Source organism: Papilio xuthus, unplaced genomic scaffold (assembly GCF_000836235.2).
Source record: "Papilio xuthus unplaced genomic scaffold, Pxut_1.1 DF827679.1, whole genome shotgun sequence".
Lineage (NCBI taxonomy): Eukaryota > Metazoa > Arthropoda > Insecta > Lepidoptera > Papilionidae > Papilio > Papilio xuthus.
This window is the reverse complement of record NW_013530970.1, coordinates 6,054,526-6,071,891: the sequence shown is the minus strand read 5'-3', so window position 1 is coordinate 6,071,891 and position 17,366 is coordinate 6,054,526. Positions and strand designations below refer to the sequence as shown.

General features: G+C 33.9%; 1 protein-coding gene across 1 annotated transcript; it reads right to left on the bottom strand.

Moving 5' to 3' along the window:
• Positions 1-54: 54 nt before the first annotated feature.
• LOC106117648 (somatomedin-B and thrombospondin type-1 domain-containing protein-like) lies at positions 55-17,153 on the bottom strand. Its single transcript, NM_001311861.1, is given in 6 exon segments — positions 55-1,006; positions 1,742-1,818; positions 1,953-2,076; positions 2,261-2,455; positions 4,158-4,464; positions 17,063-17,153. Coding segments are annotated over 5 exon segments (831 nt in total). The 5' UTR covers positions 4,390-4,464; positions 17,063-17,153; the 3' UTR covers positions 55-803.
• Between the last annotated feature and the right edge of the window lie 213 nt (positions 17,154-17,366).

Sequence of the window (17,366 nt, the reverse complement as noted above, 5' to 3'; positions counted from 1 at the left end):
TCCGGGGAAACAGGGGTATAAAAGGTCATAACTTAGAAAGTAAATATAAGGATATTTGATAAGTATTTTATTTACACAAGTTACATTGGATATGTTATTCGAAAGTCGTACAATATTTTCCTATTGTAACAAATTATATTATTTCTAACGATAACTTAAAGTACACATTCATTTAAAAAACATTTAAAATTGTAATTAATAAAGTCCTTTTTTGGGATGTTTTTTGATGAACAGGTGATGATCACCATTGTGATGTTTTGTTCAACATTAGTAATTCAGTAAATTAATTACTAAGCAGAATTAGCTTTTTATAACTTTATTAAGATATTCCTTTAAAATTGCTTGTTTTGATACTTTCATTTTTAGTGGTACAGCGTCGCATCGTGGCGATCTTTGGGGGAGGCCTATGCCCAGCAGTGGGCGTCTCATGGCTGACAGAAAGGAAGGAAGGAAGGTACAGGGTACTTGTCATTTGAGTCATAGATATGTAGCAGTGATTAGAGCTGAATGTAGTCTAACTACCTTATACACTTAAATCTATGTTTTTGTAGAAAGTTTTATTTTAATATGGAGTTTATTTTAACATAACGCGTTATTTTTTCAAATAAATTAAATTAAAATAACATATGATTTCTTTTTAGTCTTACATTATCTACTATTACTTTAACTGTGCAATTTATTTTCGTTTCATAACCTTATACGTTTGAAGTATCTTGCATTTCAAACTTTAACAATAAACAGATGTTGCTTTAAGAATAAAATGTTTTATTTTATTACTTTTCCTATCATAAATATTATTTTTTTTAAACAAATATGAAGTCAGGGCTAGAACAGCAGTCACCCCTCTTATCCAAGTCCTGTTTGGTCCGCAGCCATTTCCCGTGACAGTGGGGCGCTACAAGCGCGTAGAATTTCGTAGCGTGGCCCGCTACGCCGTGTCCCGCACATCGCCACTTCAGGTCCCGCCGAAGTGCCGCTGTCTCGCACATCACGCACACTGTATCACCTGACAACGTAACATACAATTAACATATAAAAACAGGAAATGACTTATCTTTTATAAGGATCTCTCTATCTCTATATCTCTAAGGATAACCTGTAAATTCAATCATAAATTGAACGAAAAAAAATCTTAAAGAAAAATATATTTTGTACTTTGGTTTTTGGTCGTTTGAGTTAATTAACATTAGCAATAATTCATGTGACACAATTCAAGCGCATAATAGAGAAATGAACAATAATAATTTGCATATTAAATGTAACAAGTTACGTTTATTAGCGAAGTCGCAATTGCTCTCGAGAACACTGCGTTGCATTATATTGTACCGCTCTGCGAGTGCACTTCGGACCAAATTATACTGCAGTTATGTGTATCTACTGCATATCAACATTAACTAAATGTACGAGAGATCTCTTCATTTATTTCTTTATTTTATAATTCAAAACGTTTCAGAAACTTTAGTTATCGATACGATAACAAGGAACGTTAGTTGATGTTTATTTAAGTTAATATTTTTCAAATTTGCAAGAATCCAGTAAGTTATTTAATAAGTTAAACTTGTGGTAAAATAAATTAAACATAAAACATATTGAACGTGTTATGCGCCATAGAGGCAGGGAAAAGATCGTCTTTTCTCGCATGGATGAGAGATGACCCATCGTACGGGATATGATTGAGTAATAAATCAATTTTATGACCTAATAAAATGATAATAGGTTTCAAATTGCATTGAGTACGCACCCTCGCGTAGCGCCTTGTAGTCAGAGTCGAGATGGCACGCCTTCGATACTTTCAAAACTTCGAACTGGACGCAGTATCTGAAAACAATATTTCAATTAGTTATTAAGTAAAGACATTAAATAAAAACTACAAGTGCACAGTTTTTGTTCGTTATACTGTTTGATACATTAGAAATATTATATATAAATATTTTTATGTTACGATAACTCACTCCCTGTGCGAGTTGGACTCGGGGTCGTCTGGGTTGCGCAGGCGCAGATTCTTGCGGATGTCGACGGTGTCGTTGGAGTGCCGGCTGACAGACAGCGAGCCCGGCAGGATCATTGCAGACTCCTCTGTCATACAGATATATTTAAATTATGATACTGTACACAGAGTATTTAAACATATATAGATATATATTCTGTGGTGGTAAATGATTGAATGTGATGCACGAAAAAACACAAACTGTCGAAATAATTGAGTTAGGTAATTGAGCAGTGGAGTAAAGCAAGCTGAGTACTGTTGTCTGTCTATCACCTCTAAGTGGTATATCACTGTCTGGTGCGCAGGCATGGTGTGCTTGACAAGCTCGGCGCTGAATCAGATCGGGGCAATGCCGGCCGCCGCGCGCCGCCGCCTGCAACACGCGACGTGACCGCTGCATGCTGCCGGACCCACACCCAGTGTCGCACTCTGACCACGGGCCCCACTCCGATATTACACAGTCCGTCACTAGAACAAACAACAAGCAATAGAAGAAAGGACCGATGGCCTATCACGAGGAGATATTTGATGATATTTTAAAATTTTGTTTAAGTTTGATTTTATTACTGGAGTTGACAAGGGAAGGAATATACATACATACTTATTTGTTATTATTGATCACCCAAAAGGAAACTGACGTTGGGTCAAATATGAACGATCGTTAAATAAGTCACTTTCTCGACCTCTTTTTCAATCTAATTCACATAAATCACTTAGTTTCGATCCTCATAGTAATCAATGGTTATTAATTATACATAAAGAAGGTCGACCGTAAATGAGACAAATTAATCAGTCAATTAGAATCGTATCGGGGACATGTCAGTGGATCTATGTCGGGGCATTACGGTCTGTTCACTGATGCTCTGCCTACAGGGGAAGTGGATATTTATAGATGTAGGACATGACACCGTTTCATATGTTAGAAATCAACAATAAAAATGAACATTAAAACAGACTAAAATGATCAAATAAAATGTTCACAACGCAGTCCAGTACCACGAGTGCTAATAGTTTATTAACAACAAAAGAACGCGAAGATTGGAAGCGGGATTAAAATGTTAAATGCTAGTTCCATTTCCGAGTTAATTCCCCGCAGTTCGCCCCGGCTGCACACAAAAGTGGAATTGAATATTAAATAGTTCATTTTGCTCGCTAGCTTGGACATGGATCGAGGCAAAGCTACGGACTGGATGTCCCATACCAGTGATTTAAAGTCAGCAAGATACAACGACCCAACACTCTTGATATTTGATTTTTTGCACAAAACAATTATTAATTACTAGTAGGTATTTCTACAGTCTGTATAGCGCATGTGCCTAGGAGCTTATGTGTTTTTAAAGTATCAAAACTGTTTAAATCTGTTGAAAATATTGTTGTTTTTTTACGTTATATTAAGAACATATAAGTATGTATGAAGTCCATCAAATTCTCAGGTGTATATTAACATAATATCGTTATATCCGATGCGAGCTTTGAAAGCTTCCTAAAAACATAAAACTCCGTTAGCATCCCCTCCGGCACGTGGGTGGGCATTAACTCTAAATACAGAGATGTGTGAACACACAGGTGAGGGGCGTGGGGAGCGGGGAGCGGGGGACACGTCGCACTCCTGTGTCACCGTAAAATTGTAAACTTCTTCCTTTTCCTTTAACTATTTAAGGAGCGATAATTGCCTGCAATGCCTTTCTATTACTATTCGTATTTTATGAAATAATTTATGTTTATAAAAATTTGCTTAAATTTCATTTGAATGTAATGTAAATATTTAAAAATGGCAATTGGCCAATATAACGAAGTGACCGTGGCCCGTAGACATCCGCATTCGTGCAGTTTATAATTTTTCGAAGTTTATAACATTGCTAGTATGGTCATAAACTAACGATGTTAACACATTCACGGTGACATCGAGGCTGCGTGGTGCTTTTAGGCAGGTTGTTGCATTTATTTTTCATTAGGCAGATGTTGAGTGTTACATATCACTCACGCGGCAGTAATTTTTGAATTTCCCAGACGCAAAATTAAGCTAAATGATCTCACCGGCGACGGGCTTGCGTTCCTTTACTATACATAATGTTTGACGTTACGCATTATAAAACGTTTTTTTGTTATTTACAACGAATTTTAGATTAATAAAAGTACTATCTGTTTATATATTCCTATAATCTATTACCTCCACAAGTTTCCCTGAAGTCAGGACAGCAGTCTCCGAGCTTCAAGCAGGCGTGGTCGCAGTAGCAGGGTTTGTCGCTCACATCATCGATGATGGCATTCTGATGAGCCTTTTGCACGACGCAGGAGCTGTCCCTGCCCGGGCAGCAGAGGTTGGCGTCCCGGCAGGAGTTCGCGCAGCACTGCCCCGCTAGGCACACCGCGCTCGCCAAACAGATCCAGTAGCGAAGCATTCTCTAAGTTGTAAGTAACGTGGATGTGGTAATCTTGATACTAGATACTAGTGTATGAAGAGTTATTAGAGTAATCTGTAACAAAGATAATATTTCATGTAGAGTTTAGGTCCAGAGAATAGACAATGAGCGACTGCCAAGGCTCGGACGAAAATGTTTAACAGAACAAGAAATTAGCAACAGAAAGTTGATCATCATCACAAGTATCAATCCATTTATTATGAAATTTGTTAATTGCTATTGTTGTATGTGATACTAATTTCATCAACGTAATATTATCTATGTATGTAAATAGAACAAGTGGCATAGCGGTGTGATAATGTGTTATCAACGGAAACTGGTTTGTGACCCGCACCCTGAGGCTGGGGGCAACGACCTCCGCGCGCCCGGGGTGACGGCGAGATAAAGAAAGTGGCTGAGCTAAAGGGCGCTGATAAACTTTCGTTACAACTGATTTATCTGAGAAAGAATTGTTTTATTTCATTAAATATAGACTCAGATGATTGTAGAATCAATAAATAACCATCTAAACGTGATAACAAAGTGACAATTGTGGTTGTAAAGCCTTACACGATGAACATGATGGAAGGTCATAAAAATATTGATAAATTTTGTAATGTTACGCTGTACCGCAGCTTTTCAAAAATGGAAATAATAAAAATTCAAAAATCTTATATATTTTAGAGAGTTAACTAATAAACGATAATAATGAACGATAAATAACAATCTCTCGTATCAGTACATTGTTTATGTAAATACATTTTTAAAACATCAGACGTCAGGACAGAATGGCGTCGTCGTTAGTTCGGCTGTCACAAATAGAATTGACATCAAATCCACGTGACATCCGCTCACAAACAATTTGAAGGCAATACAATACAATACAATATCGTGCGAACAGATAAATATTGTATCACTTACGAATAAGTTTATGGATTTTGTGACCTGACTATACGAGGTAAGGCCTTATTATAATTTCATGTGTTACGAATCTTATTACGTTACTAGGCAACCAAGAAATCCCATCCTTCTCGTTTAACTTATGCAAAGGAAACGGACGTTCAATAAGTTACTATTTCCTGCTCAGTTCATCCCTTACACACACATATGTACACACAGTGAACAGTTAAATACCGGAAGAACGCACGTATTAACAATGCCTTTTGACTTGAGCATGATATGTTTAGATTAGGTAAATATTATATAATATATACGTCTGCGGCTGACGCTCGTGACTCCACTCGCGCGGAAATAAATGAAAACATAATAAGTAGCCTATGAGTTATTCCAGATTTTGTTCTTCATCTATGCCACATTTATGCCTTACCTTTAAACATTAGAGTTTATAATATTAGTAAGTAATATGGGACTGTGGGTTTTCATTGTCGAAACACTTGTATAAAAACATATCGATATCCTACACATCCTCCTTTCAAAAAAACAGAAGCAACATGTTTTGATAAACCTATTTTAGCAATTGTATTTCGCGTGTAAAATATAAAATGATTTAATTAATTTAATTTTTCATTGAAAGTTTTTAATTTTACGACATTTTACAAATCTGTATTTCACGCGACATATTAAAATAAACGCCGATAACCACTTGAAATGTAAAATTACCGGAAAATTCGAACATTACGTTGAATTTAAAGCGCAAAGAGTTTTTAATTAGGAAATGAACTCTCCAATTTTATTAAGTAGCACATTCAGTATTCATTTCGCTCCCAACTTCAGGCGCTCTCCAATTATTAATCGGAATATTAGCGGCCTCGGAATATTCATTGCAGTGCGGACTGAGTCATAAGCGACAGCGGAAAACAACTATTCACACAGGACAAAGGAAAATTCAGAATTGTTTTTAGTTATTTATTGTCGACGTGAACTCATTATTCTTGTTTTGGGTTTCTAGTTTATCAATACTTTTTTTTATAAAAACGTATATTTATGTTATTTTATAAAATATTATTGTGATTTTGAAGTGTAAATAGACATTTCGTTTGATGTCATACCAAAATGTTTTACTCAATTTAAGAGTTTTGTTCAATGACCTGACATAATTTTGTTTGTACGGCAATTTTCACTTTACAATTGATGAAAAGTAATGATTTTTGTTATTGTTATTTCCGCTTTTAACTGCTTACTTGTACTGTTTGTGTAATTAACCGCGAATGTAATGCTGAGCTACACTCACATAATGTACGAGTGATATCGTTCAATGATTTTATATGTTTTAATTTACACATTCCAGAATATGCCTCTTGATAGTCATTTTAAATATATTATAAAGGATCTTTAGTACCAGATAAAGCAATTTTTTATAGTCGTGTGATTATGATACGCGTTTCTTAATTCTACAATCATTCTGATGTCAAGGTTGTTCTTGAATTCTATTAGAACTGTGATTATTCTATTGACAATTAGCTGTTGCCCGCGACTCCGTCAGTGTGGAATTAAAAAAAAAAACTTAATCAGTAGCCTAAACCTTCTTTCAGGTTATATTCTACATCTATTATATGTCAAATATCAGCGAGATTCGTGCAGCCATTCTGGAGATATTTACTAAGAAACATACATCCATCCATAAAAATATTTGCATATATTTATGTATAATACTAGCTGTCGCCCGCGACTACGTCCGCGCGGGATTAAAAATAGATGTTGGTCGATTCTCAGACCTACTCAATATGCTAACAAAATTTCATGAGAATCGGTCAAGCCGTTTCGAAGGAGTATGGGAACGAAAATTGTGACACGAGAATTTTATATATAATATAAGATTAATGACTCATTTAATGACGTCATAAATTAACAGAGTTTAATCACTGTATTGTTTCCCCTTGATCAAAGGATCAATTTGATGGATCAAAGTGAAGCTTTCCGATTTAAATACAGTCCATTACTATAATGAACATTGCGCTGGCTAATACGCGGTCGCAAATGTTTACCCCCTATTGGTTATATTATAAATTAACAAGATTATAATTGACTATTTGAAATCATGGTATTACTGTGTGGAGAGGTAACTTCTTGTAGTGTTATGTCGCCCGAGACTTTGTCAGCGTAGAAGAAAGGAGTAGTCTATTAAAATATGCCAGCGTGCATCAGCTACCTTCTAGTTAAAGTCCTGCCTAAATCGATCCAATCCGACACAGACAAAAATAAAAAAAATGCCATTATATCATCTGTACGAAACGAGACTGGTTAACGATCGTAGCCGGCTAAAATAACTAATCTGTTTTTTAAGTTAGGACGTTAATTTAGATGTTAAGTTTCACTATAATATATTGCGTAAATAAATTTGTTAGATGCACAGTGTGAACTGTCCCTTATGAAGTAAAACAACAACTCGACAAGTTGAGAATTTCAAGTCAGTACATGCAAAACGTATTACACTTCATTAAGCAATAATAAAGTTGCCTCGTTGAGGTCGAAAACGATGCGCCGGCACACGTCTCTGAATTACACAGCCTATTTCCACTGCGAAAATACATGTATAAAAACATATTGTCATCTCTCTTATTCTTCTTGAAATAACAGAGATGACAATACGATTTGAAGTTGCACCTCAAAGTAATTAAGAGTCGAGATATATTTTATTATATGTCTTACGTGTGTCTCATTACACGGCTCTTTGAAGTCGTGCACATGTAAAGGGAATAAATTCTTTATTTCAATACCATTGTTTATGTGAAGATTAATTTTATCTACGTTAGAGAATCGTATTATTTGTTGCGGGCCAGATATTCTCATAGTTTATTGATGAACCCCTGATGCTGCCTTATTTTCTCAATTTGTGAACGTTATTTCCAGCCATCACCCCTGACGGTTATTCCTTGAATACCAGGAGATCCACCTGAACCACTTTCGGTACCAATGTACTTGACTGATGTTTTAGTAATCTGGTATTTTTTGAATAAATAAGTAAGATTATACTAAAATGATTTAAGAGTCATTGCCAAATGAACTTTGACTTTTCCTTCAGAATTAAGTCTAAAGTTTTGTTATATAATATAAATTAAAATAAATAATAATGATAAGTGTAGGTGTAATTCAAAGTAACATAAGTGGAATATGGACAAAGAAATGTTGATTCAAGTGCGAGAGAGTTCCGTGCTGCAGCAGCGGTGGCGGCGACGCGAAAGTTTTACGCTTTTGTAACTCTCTATTGAAACTGTAAAGTTGATGCACCTTTCATCTTCTCTATATTGTGTTTACTTCTTTAACTTTATGGTGCAGTCAGAGGTAGAATTTTTCAAGATATTATTTCTTATGATAAATAAAGAAAAAACAAAAAAATGTTCACATGTCTTGGGTCAGAAGAAACAATATGCTTCTAACAAATTTTAAACGTTATAATAACGTAAATAGCTTTTTTTAAAATAGCTATTTTTTATTCTTTCGAATTATATGGAACGAGATCTTGCTGATTAAAACAAAAAGTGAATGTACATTAAAATCTAATGTTTTTAATGGTAACATTTTAACGTACACTAAAATGTATCTTTTGAATTTTACACTTATGTACGTCTACATACTTCGGAGACATCGGCTTGATTGAGTAAATTTTAATACAGATGATATTCGTTGGAATCGGTTAAATAGATTAACATATAAGTGGGGATAGGTCGCGCGCATCTGATGTTTACGACACCATTAAGATGCGGATCTCTGAGAGCTTTAGCGAGCTTTTATTGAGTAGACGATAAAGCTCGGCGGTGGTGGTGACGATAAAAAGGCGGTTGTAAAGACTTGAGCCGAGCTTGTCGACAACTTTGTTACATATGCATCACGCTGTAGTTTACTACATTGTATGTAAATCAAGAACTGGGCAACATAGTAATAAACTTTTCTTGACTAATGTTATATCTAGGAATTAAGTGACAGACTTTTGCAGATCTAGATTAAAATAACAAATAACTTTGTGTTCCTTCAGACCATGTTCTACATCTGCGCTAAATTTCATCAAGATTCGTTGAGCCGTTTGGGAGGTAACTTGTAACAGACGTCCATCCATCTAAACTTTCACATTATAATATTAGTAAGATTAACGTCAATTTTAAAAGACAGACTGGTAGACAGAGTCGTCTTTTTAGTGTATATTTAAAGTTTGACGGGTGGATGATAAATTTCCAAGGTAAATAATTTGGTTGCAATAAGTTTATAAATAGCACACAATTTATCTTCGAGTTTACCTTTTGAACGTGATCGTTAATCTTGCTCTAGTTGAAGGAACGTAACGAGTTTGCTTTAAAAACTTAGGCAATGCAAAATTAACTTTATCACTTAGGCCTTAAAGTTCAAAACATTTTGAACAAATGAACTATTTCAGTATGTTACGCTACAATAATTGTTTCTGAAAAACCTACCTTAAAATTAGTGTAGTAAAGATGTAAATACATAAATTTATTTACTTTGACTTTCATAGTATTATTTGTTCTAATTGTTTTATTAAATTCGGTGACTACAATGTTACTTGTTATGTTAAACTTAAAAGGGCTTTAATTATGGTTAAATAGATTTACTGATATTAAAACCTAAATATATAGCAAAGAGTTTTAATTTGACAAGAGTTTAAAAAACTTTATTTTATCGCTTACAGTCTCAAAACCTAAACATTGCATACACCGGGTAAATTAGTATAAATTGTTTCTGAATAAGCAACATTTTGACGCTGTTAATTAAAGCCAATCTTTAGAAGTTAGAAGTTGAAAACCGACCATCATAGCTTTCACCCTAAAGGCAATATCGTGCGGTGAATACATTTTACAACACGTAAAGTTGTCGCGGCGCGGCGCAGTGGAAACGTTCATTAAGTTTTGACGATGTTGATTTATGACCCACATCCCAGAATATATAAGACTAGATGTCATAAGCGTACTTTACACTTATAATTAATACGAAGGTTTTGGAACTTTTTCACATTTAATTAAATGATAAATGAACACAGAATTAAATAATGTTTTGGTAAATGTATTATACATACGAGATGTATTCAATCATAAGGCCCGTGTACACTGACATAACTCTGACAGGTACGTATAGGATCGATGGCGGCGGGCGGGGAACGTAATTAGTGCCTATTCGCTCAATGTGTAAGCTCCCTTTGATTGAACTTTATAGGTCAAGTATCGTATTCGTTGTATTGGAAATTCAGAGAAATTATAATTGAGAAATAAAGATATAATAAAATATTGTTTGGGATTTATTTCTCGTTAATGCTATTTTTAAATAGCTTCTATAAATCTAAGCAATTTAACTATAATAAGTAAAAATCGACGCGTTTTACCAAGTAAAGTTTCAATTATGTAATTAGCTGTCGCCCGCGGCTCCGTACGCGCAGAATTAAAAAAAACAACCTACGTGCTTTTCCGACTATGTTATACATCTGTGCCAAATTTCATCAAGATCCGTTCAGCGTTTTTCGAGATACGTTGTAACAAACATCCATCCTTCAAAACATTCGCATTTATAACATTAGTAAGGAATAAGATATTTATAATCTATACTTAGTTGAGAAGTGATGTTATTTTCAGAGTTAACAGTTACAAGTATTTGCTGCATATTCTGTTCTATGCAACTATAATGTTGAGTCTCCGCTGTAGACGAAATATATTGTACAAGATTTGAATAATTTGATTGTGTAATTCGTAGTCAAATTAACAATAGTGCATCGTCATGTTAATAGAAGTGGCAGTAACCGAGTTGGTCTGCTCTTTGAGCTGTAATGAAATTAACTCAACTTCAAACTGCTCCGCGCCATTGCAAGCAGAGCATACTTTAAACTGCTTTAGCGAATTGTTAACGTAATTTTCTACTCAACTTGTTTTTTAACTTTTCTAACTTGTAAAGTTCTACGTAATTTTTAATTCATAGTTCTTTCATTGTTTAATAATTAAGTCCAACAGAAGAAAGGAAGTTATTATACTCTGAATTAAAGTTAAGTAGGTAAGTAAGCGCTTACTGATTTTATTTAACTAATATTTAAAGAACTGATAGTAATTGGTGAAAGCTTTTAAGTGATTATCTCTGAGACGTGGATTCTAAATTGGATTATTAAAACTGTTTCAGCGAAATCTAAATAAAGTGGATAATTGTTATCGAACTTTCACAAATTGATAACAATTACTGAAATTCATAAAAAAATCGCTTCTAATATTAAATTTCGTATTTCGTACAACGAATATTATTTTCATGAACGCTTTAAACAAACAATAAAATGTGAACAAAATCAAATCCATTAAGTAATTGCCTTAACTTTGTAACAATTAAACAAGTCGCAAGTTACATTTATTTACTGCTGCACTCAGAATCATTTAAGTGGTTATTCGATTACTGAATCTCTACTAAGGATCTCCATTACTTACTCTGGGTATGTTAGATTTTAAATATATTAATCGAGGGAAAAGGTAAGGTAGTATTATCAATAAAAATCATGTTACATTTTATTACACTCACCACACGGTATGTATGTCTGTAAGTTATGTCCATTTTATGAGTGATGTTATTTTATGTTCTTCAAACTTAGGTTTGTTGAAGTATCAAAATATGAAAATAAACCAATTAGGAAAAGCATTAAAGGGAGCTTCTAATTATACTATGATATGTTAAACAAAACCAAAGAATTTAACATGTTTTGCTAACAACAACCATGAGAAAGAGCCAAGAAACAGTGTTATAATATTTGAAACCATTTACCTGATTCATCATAAAAATACATTAAGAATTTGTCAGACAATTGAAAGAGACAATGTGGTAGAGAATAAAGATTACGTCCTTCAAACAGTAGTGAGCCAGCAATAAACATAAAGTTAAGCGAGCGACAGGATCACTTAGCGTTATAGTCTTTGCCACAATAAATTCACGGACAACGCCCACTCCCAATACTTGCGAGAACTTTTGACTGTTGGCGCAAGATGTAAGCACTGAGCGGGACAATTATTATTTTCTGAAAGAAATTTTTAGTATATACACATTTGATTAGGATAATATTATATATAATATACTAAGTAATTATAACTAGTTTAATAATAATTTCTAATATTGGATCGATTATTACATTTATTTTGATAGAAATTGCATAAAATATTTCTGTATTACTCACAAAAATTTTATTTTTATAATAGTCAATCAGTAACCTATCTAGGTTACTCATTGACTTATGGGTAAATACTTATTTACTCCGCTGGCGCATCGACCCAAAGTGGGTCTTGACCTCCGGGTAAATATGAAACGTATTAATTTAAACCTTCGATTTACTAAATTCCATAGCTTTTCTATTTTTGTGCAGTATTAAATACCAAAAAATTCAAAAATTTTGTAAAATTTTACATAAATATAACTAGAACTACAAGAAATGTCTTTTGTGTACAACAAAGTTTTTACTTTGAAGAACAATTGTGATTGGTATCTTGAACGTTGCAGTTCAATATAATTACGTGCACGTTCACAAAGAGAAGCGCTTCAATTACCCGCAGTGCTTCTGCTTCGCTAGCTGCTGGAGCGAGTGGCTTGAAGTCAGCTAGAGGAAGCGTAGTCGGTGCAAGTGAACCATGCTGCAACGTTTATCGATCATCCGCTCTGTTTGAAGTCCACTCCGATATTCACGTAAAGGAATATTTTTCCTTTTAAAAGCTACTACTAACTAACCTATTCCGTTGTGAGTTGAAAATGTACTAAATTTTTGGGATGCTTTTTTCTGGTCTTTTGGATCCGATAAAAATTTTAGACATTCCAATAAACTTTTCATATATGGAAGAAATTGAAGGCTGAGTTTACACTAAAATTTCCAATATTCGGCAGTATTGTAATGCTTATATAAAGTTGCATCTTCAGTAAATTTAACTTTATATCATTAATTTGAAATCAAAATGGTTTCCATCACAAATTCTGAAGAAATACTTAACAATTTGTTACTTCACTTGAATGAACACTTTACTGGTTAAACTTTACAAGACTTTGTTTATACTTTAGGTGAAATTTATAATTATAATGGTCGTTTAGCGACGGATGGCGTCAAGTCTGTTTACAAAGTGAGACCAAAGGCAGCCGCCGCGTGCCGTGACGTCACCACATAATAAATTCACGGCTAAAGGAACCCATTGTTGCGGAAAGCTTTCAGCGACCGCCGCAAGCGACAGGCGACAGCGCGGCACGTGGTACAAGGTTTGTTGACTTTTTATTATACAAATATTTAAACCAGTGGCATATTTTAGTAATTGAATGTCGAAGCTAGTAATTCTTGAGTATTGCAAATTTCGATTCAATAATGAATACTCCATTATTGTCTACAATTTAATAACCTACGTAATTCTTAGTTTTCCCGTCACATAATAATTGTTCAATCAACTATTTCTTATATGTAAGCTCATACTAAACAAATCCTTTTAGGAAAACATCTTTGACAAATCGCTTCCGCCCGCTGCGATTTACCGAAATCAGAAAAATTCCGTAGCTCTGGATAACGCAATATCCGGCCCCAGAGGATTCGGGATTTCCCTCGCTTCAGATATTGTCAAGAAATGTCGACACAAAAACCTCTTTAAGCCTTCCACAATAGCTGATACGGCTTTATTAAGTTGTTGAATGCTATTGATAAACTAACAGCCTTCAATATTCTATGAGAAGAAGGATATTAGGTACCTTTGTTAACCTTAAGGTTAAAGTATCAAGGTTACTATAACTTACTTTACGATGCAAGTTATAAGACAAATTAACTACGTATAAAACTCCTTGGTGAATGTTTCAAGACAATCAAAAAGCAAAGCAATTGTTTTATAAAGTTTCCATTGATATTCTACTAGATGTCGCCCGCGTATACTTAAGCGCAGAATTAAACAAAACCTAATATAAGTAGCCTATGTCTTCTTCCAGACTGTGTTGTACATCTATGTCAACTAGCAACATTTGCACTCATTTTTACTTTCTTAACATATCATATAAATCCATAATAGTACAAAGCAGATAAACTAATTACAACAAAGAGCGTTGACTTGTAAGACATTGCTCGCTTGACCTGCGACGGCCTTTACTAATGACTCGCAGATTTCTTGATAGAAACATTCGTTTTTCATTCATTATTCATCACTCATATTATTCTTTGTGGATATGACGAGATAGACGATTTGCAGGACTAAGGAATAGACATATAGGTGTAGACTGTACTTTAGTTATGAAAGACATTTTGAGAAATATAAATAAGATATTATTCTAGGAAAGAAACCTATAGCTAAAAGATTTTGTTCGGGCGATCCTTGACATTAAAATCTATTAAAAGTTATTAAATTTTAAAGTGTTCGTTACTTTAAATTCTTAAAGTTAATCGATTTAGCTGAAGGTTGCCGAATTTAAGAGATTTCAAGAGCTCGATTGTGAAGAATCTTGAACTGAGAACGATCTCTACCGGAGGCTGACAGTCCGGATATTGCCGGAGTAGCTGAAAAAATCGTCTCGGATCGGGTGAAGCGAAAGCGTTTTGTTTTAATTGATTTTTATAAAGAAAGGAATAAGTTACTCAATCGTAAACTATAACGTGGTAGTCAAACGAATAGAACATTTGAAAAAAGATGAAATATCGGAGCAAATATTTACGAAAAACAAATGAAAATGCATATTCCTTAAAACGTTCAAATTAAAATTTCAAAATGGAACGAAAAAGTTAAGCAATATTGAACCGTTCCGTCAGAGTTTCAGGCGCGCCTGCTAATGGTCGTGATATTTTCTAATAAGAAAGTAAAGTTCGTCTCGGAGATCTCTGGCCCTGTCTATGATAAGAGTTCCTCAGCCTGTTTGTGTAAATTTCCTCGTAGTGATAGCAGATAGCAGAGATTTGAGGTTAATGACCTCGTATCGGGTCAACGTTACTAATTATTGTCTCATACGTATTGATAACTGTATTAACTCGAGTATATAAGACGATTGAATGTTTATATACAAATATATAGCTTTATATGTATTAATAGTTTCTATATTAATTAGCAACTTATTAGGTATTCATTAGAGAAAATTTGACATGGATTATGTTATATAATTTTAGGTCAATTCCCGTATATTCACTGATGAAAATGGTCTTCGATATTAAAACAAGGAAAGTTAATATAATACAACAAACAAAGAATATTAACAACTTGGCAAAAAAAGCAAACAATGTAAGCGTGAAATTAACAAAACGTAGGAAAGAAAAAGGAAAGCTTCGGAATATTATTGTTTTGTTTGTGTCAACATGTATTGTTTATCAAAAGGTCCTTTTTAAACGAACTAGTATGACTAAAGCTTGCTTGGATAAATGTGCCACCGATCGTTTGTGAATTATGTCAATTTGTAAATGGTCTAGATACAACATTCAATTTTTAGCTATGAATTATAAATAAAACATTTACGATTTGTCAGTTTATAAACTGACAAAGTCAAATTGTAAACGGATATTTTGTTAACGTTAAATTACATAAATATCGTAATTAAAATGTTCGTTGATGAAAAAAGTTTAAGAATTTTTAGCCAAGCGAAATTATAAAGTGACGTAATTAACAATCGTCCGGGGACAAAATTTAGGTTCTTCCCGGAGGTGCATAACAATGGACTTGTATTTTTTCATTAGCAAACCGCAGGGAGGCATTTTTGTTCGGTTGTGGTTTCGTTTTGTTTTCATAAAGGACGAGACGAGAGGCAACAAAAGCGAGCGAATGAGGTCTTCCTTTTGTAATTTTGCAACTTGTGTGGCCTCAGCCGGAGGAGGAATGCTCGCAAAATGTTAAGATATTTCTTCAAATGAAACATTTTTAATATACATTAATAACAAGAATAGTAAAAGTAACGTTTTACACAAGAGTCAGTTCACAAATTAAATATAAAAAAGATGGAAGAGCTATTGCTTGAAGAAATTAAAATACTGGCTAGAAACATCCTAAGATTTTGCATAACGTATAAAATAACATAGAAGGTTGTTAATTATAATTACTATTGCAAGTTAATTAAAAAAAAAAACTTATAAAAATGTGTTTGCAAACTGAAGATATTTTATAGTTATTTTTCATACTTAGTGGCGCGGTAAAGCCTCCGCCGTAGCGAATATACAACGTATTCGAATCTTGTAATAAACAAAAAACATAAGTTTAGTTCAAATGTTATATTCTTCAGTTATATATAATATTTATATAATTCTACAAGCGTACAAGCTCTTTTGACAAAAGCCTTCACGACTCTGTCGACACACAACTTTCTTATTTGACTTAACACACTCCTTTGTGTCGTACAATGTAATATAACTTTGGTGAGTTTCATTTTGTCGCCGCTCTGATTTTACAACTTACGTCTGTCAAGTTGGTGACATCAAAGGGTTGTCATAAGAAATAAGTTCATACGTCAATTAAAGTACAAAACAATAACTTGACAGAATAAGTATATTGTTTTGGAGAACAAATGAAATCGGGTAAATGGTTGGGCTGTTTGAGTGTTATAGTTGATTTTGGTTTCAATTTTTATTTGGAAACAATAATAGAAATGGAATGTTTCAAATTAATGTAATATTTGAATTATAATAATAATTAATTTATTTCCAGGATCCCTTATAACATTCCACATATTTACTAAAAAAAAACTTGTAATTTTCTATATTATTCTGTTTAGAATCTTATGTAAAATAAAATAATATATAACTAAGTAATAATTTAAAACTTACATAGTAAATATCCGGGAAGACACAAACTACAATAGCACTCGGAAACTTCAAACGTAAATTTGTAAGCGATGTATAAACCGGAAGCCGGCTCGCAACACGACGCACGTCCGCTCCCCGCGACGCTCGGGGGAGGAATGGCGGGCTCTGGGCTTGCGGGTTGCGCGCCGGACGCAGCTTTCCTGCTACAGCAGGTCACAGACTAAAAAAAGCAATATGTTTTCTTTTTTAAAAAATAACCGTAACAATGGCCATGTTAAAAATTTGACTTTAGATTTATTTTTAGTATCGTATCGTTATGGTTATG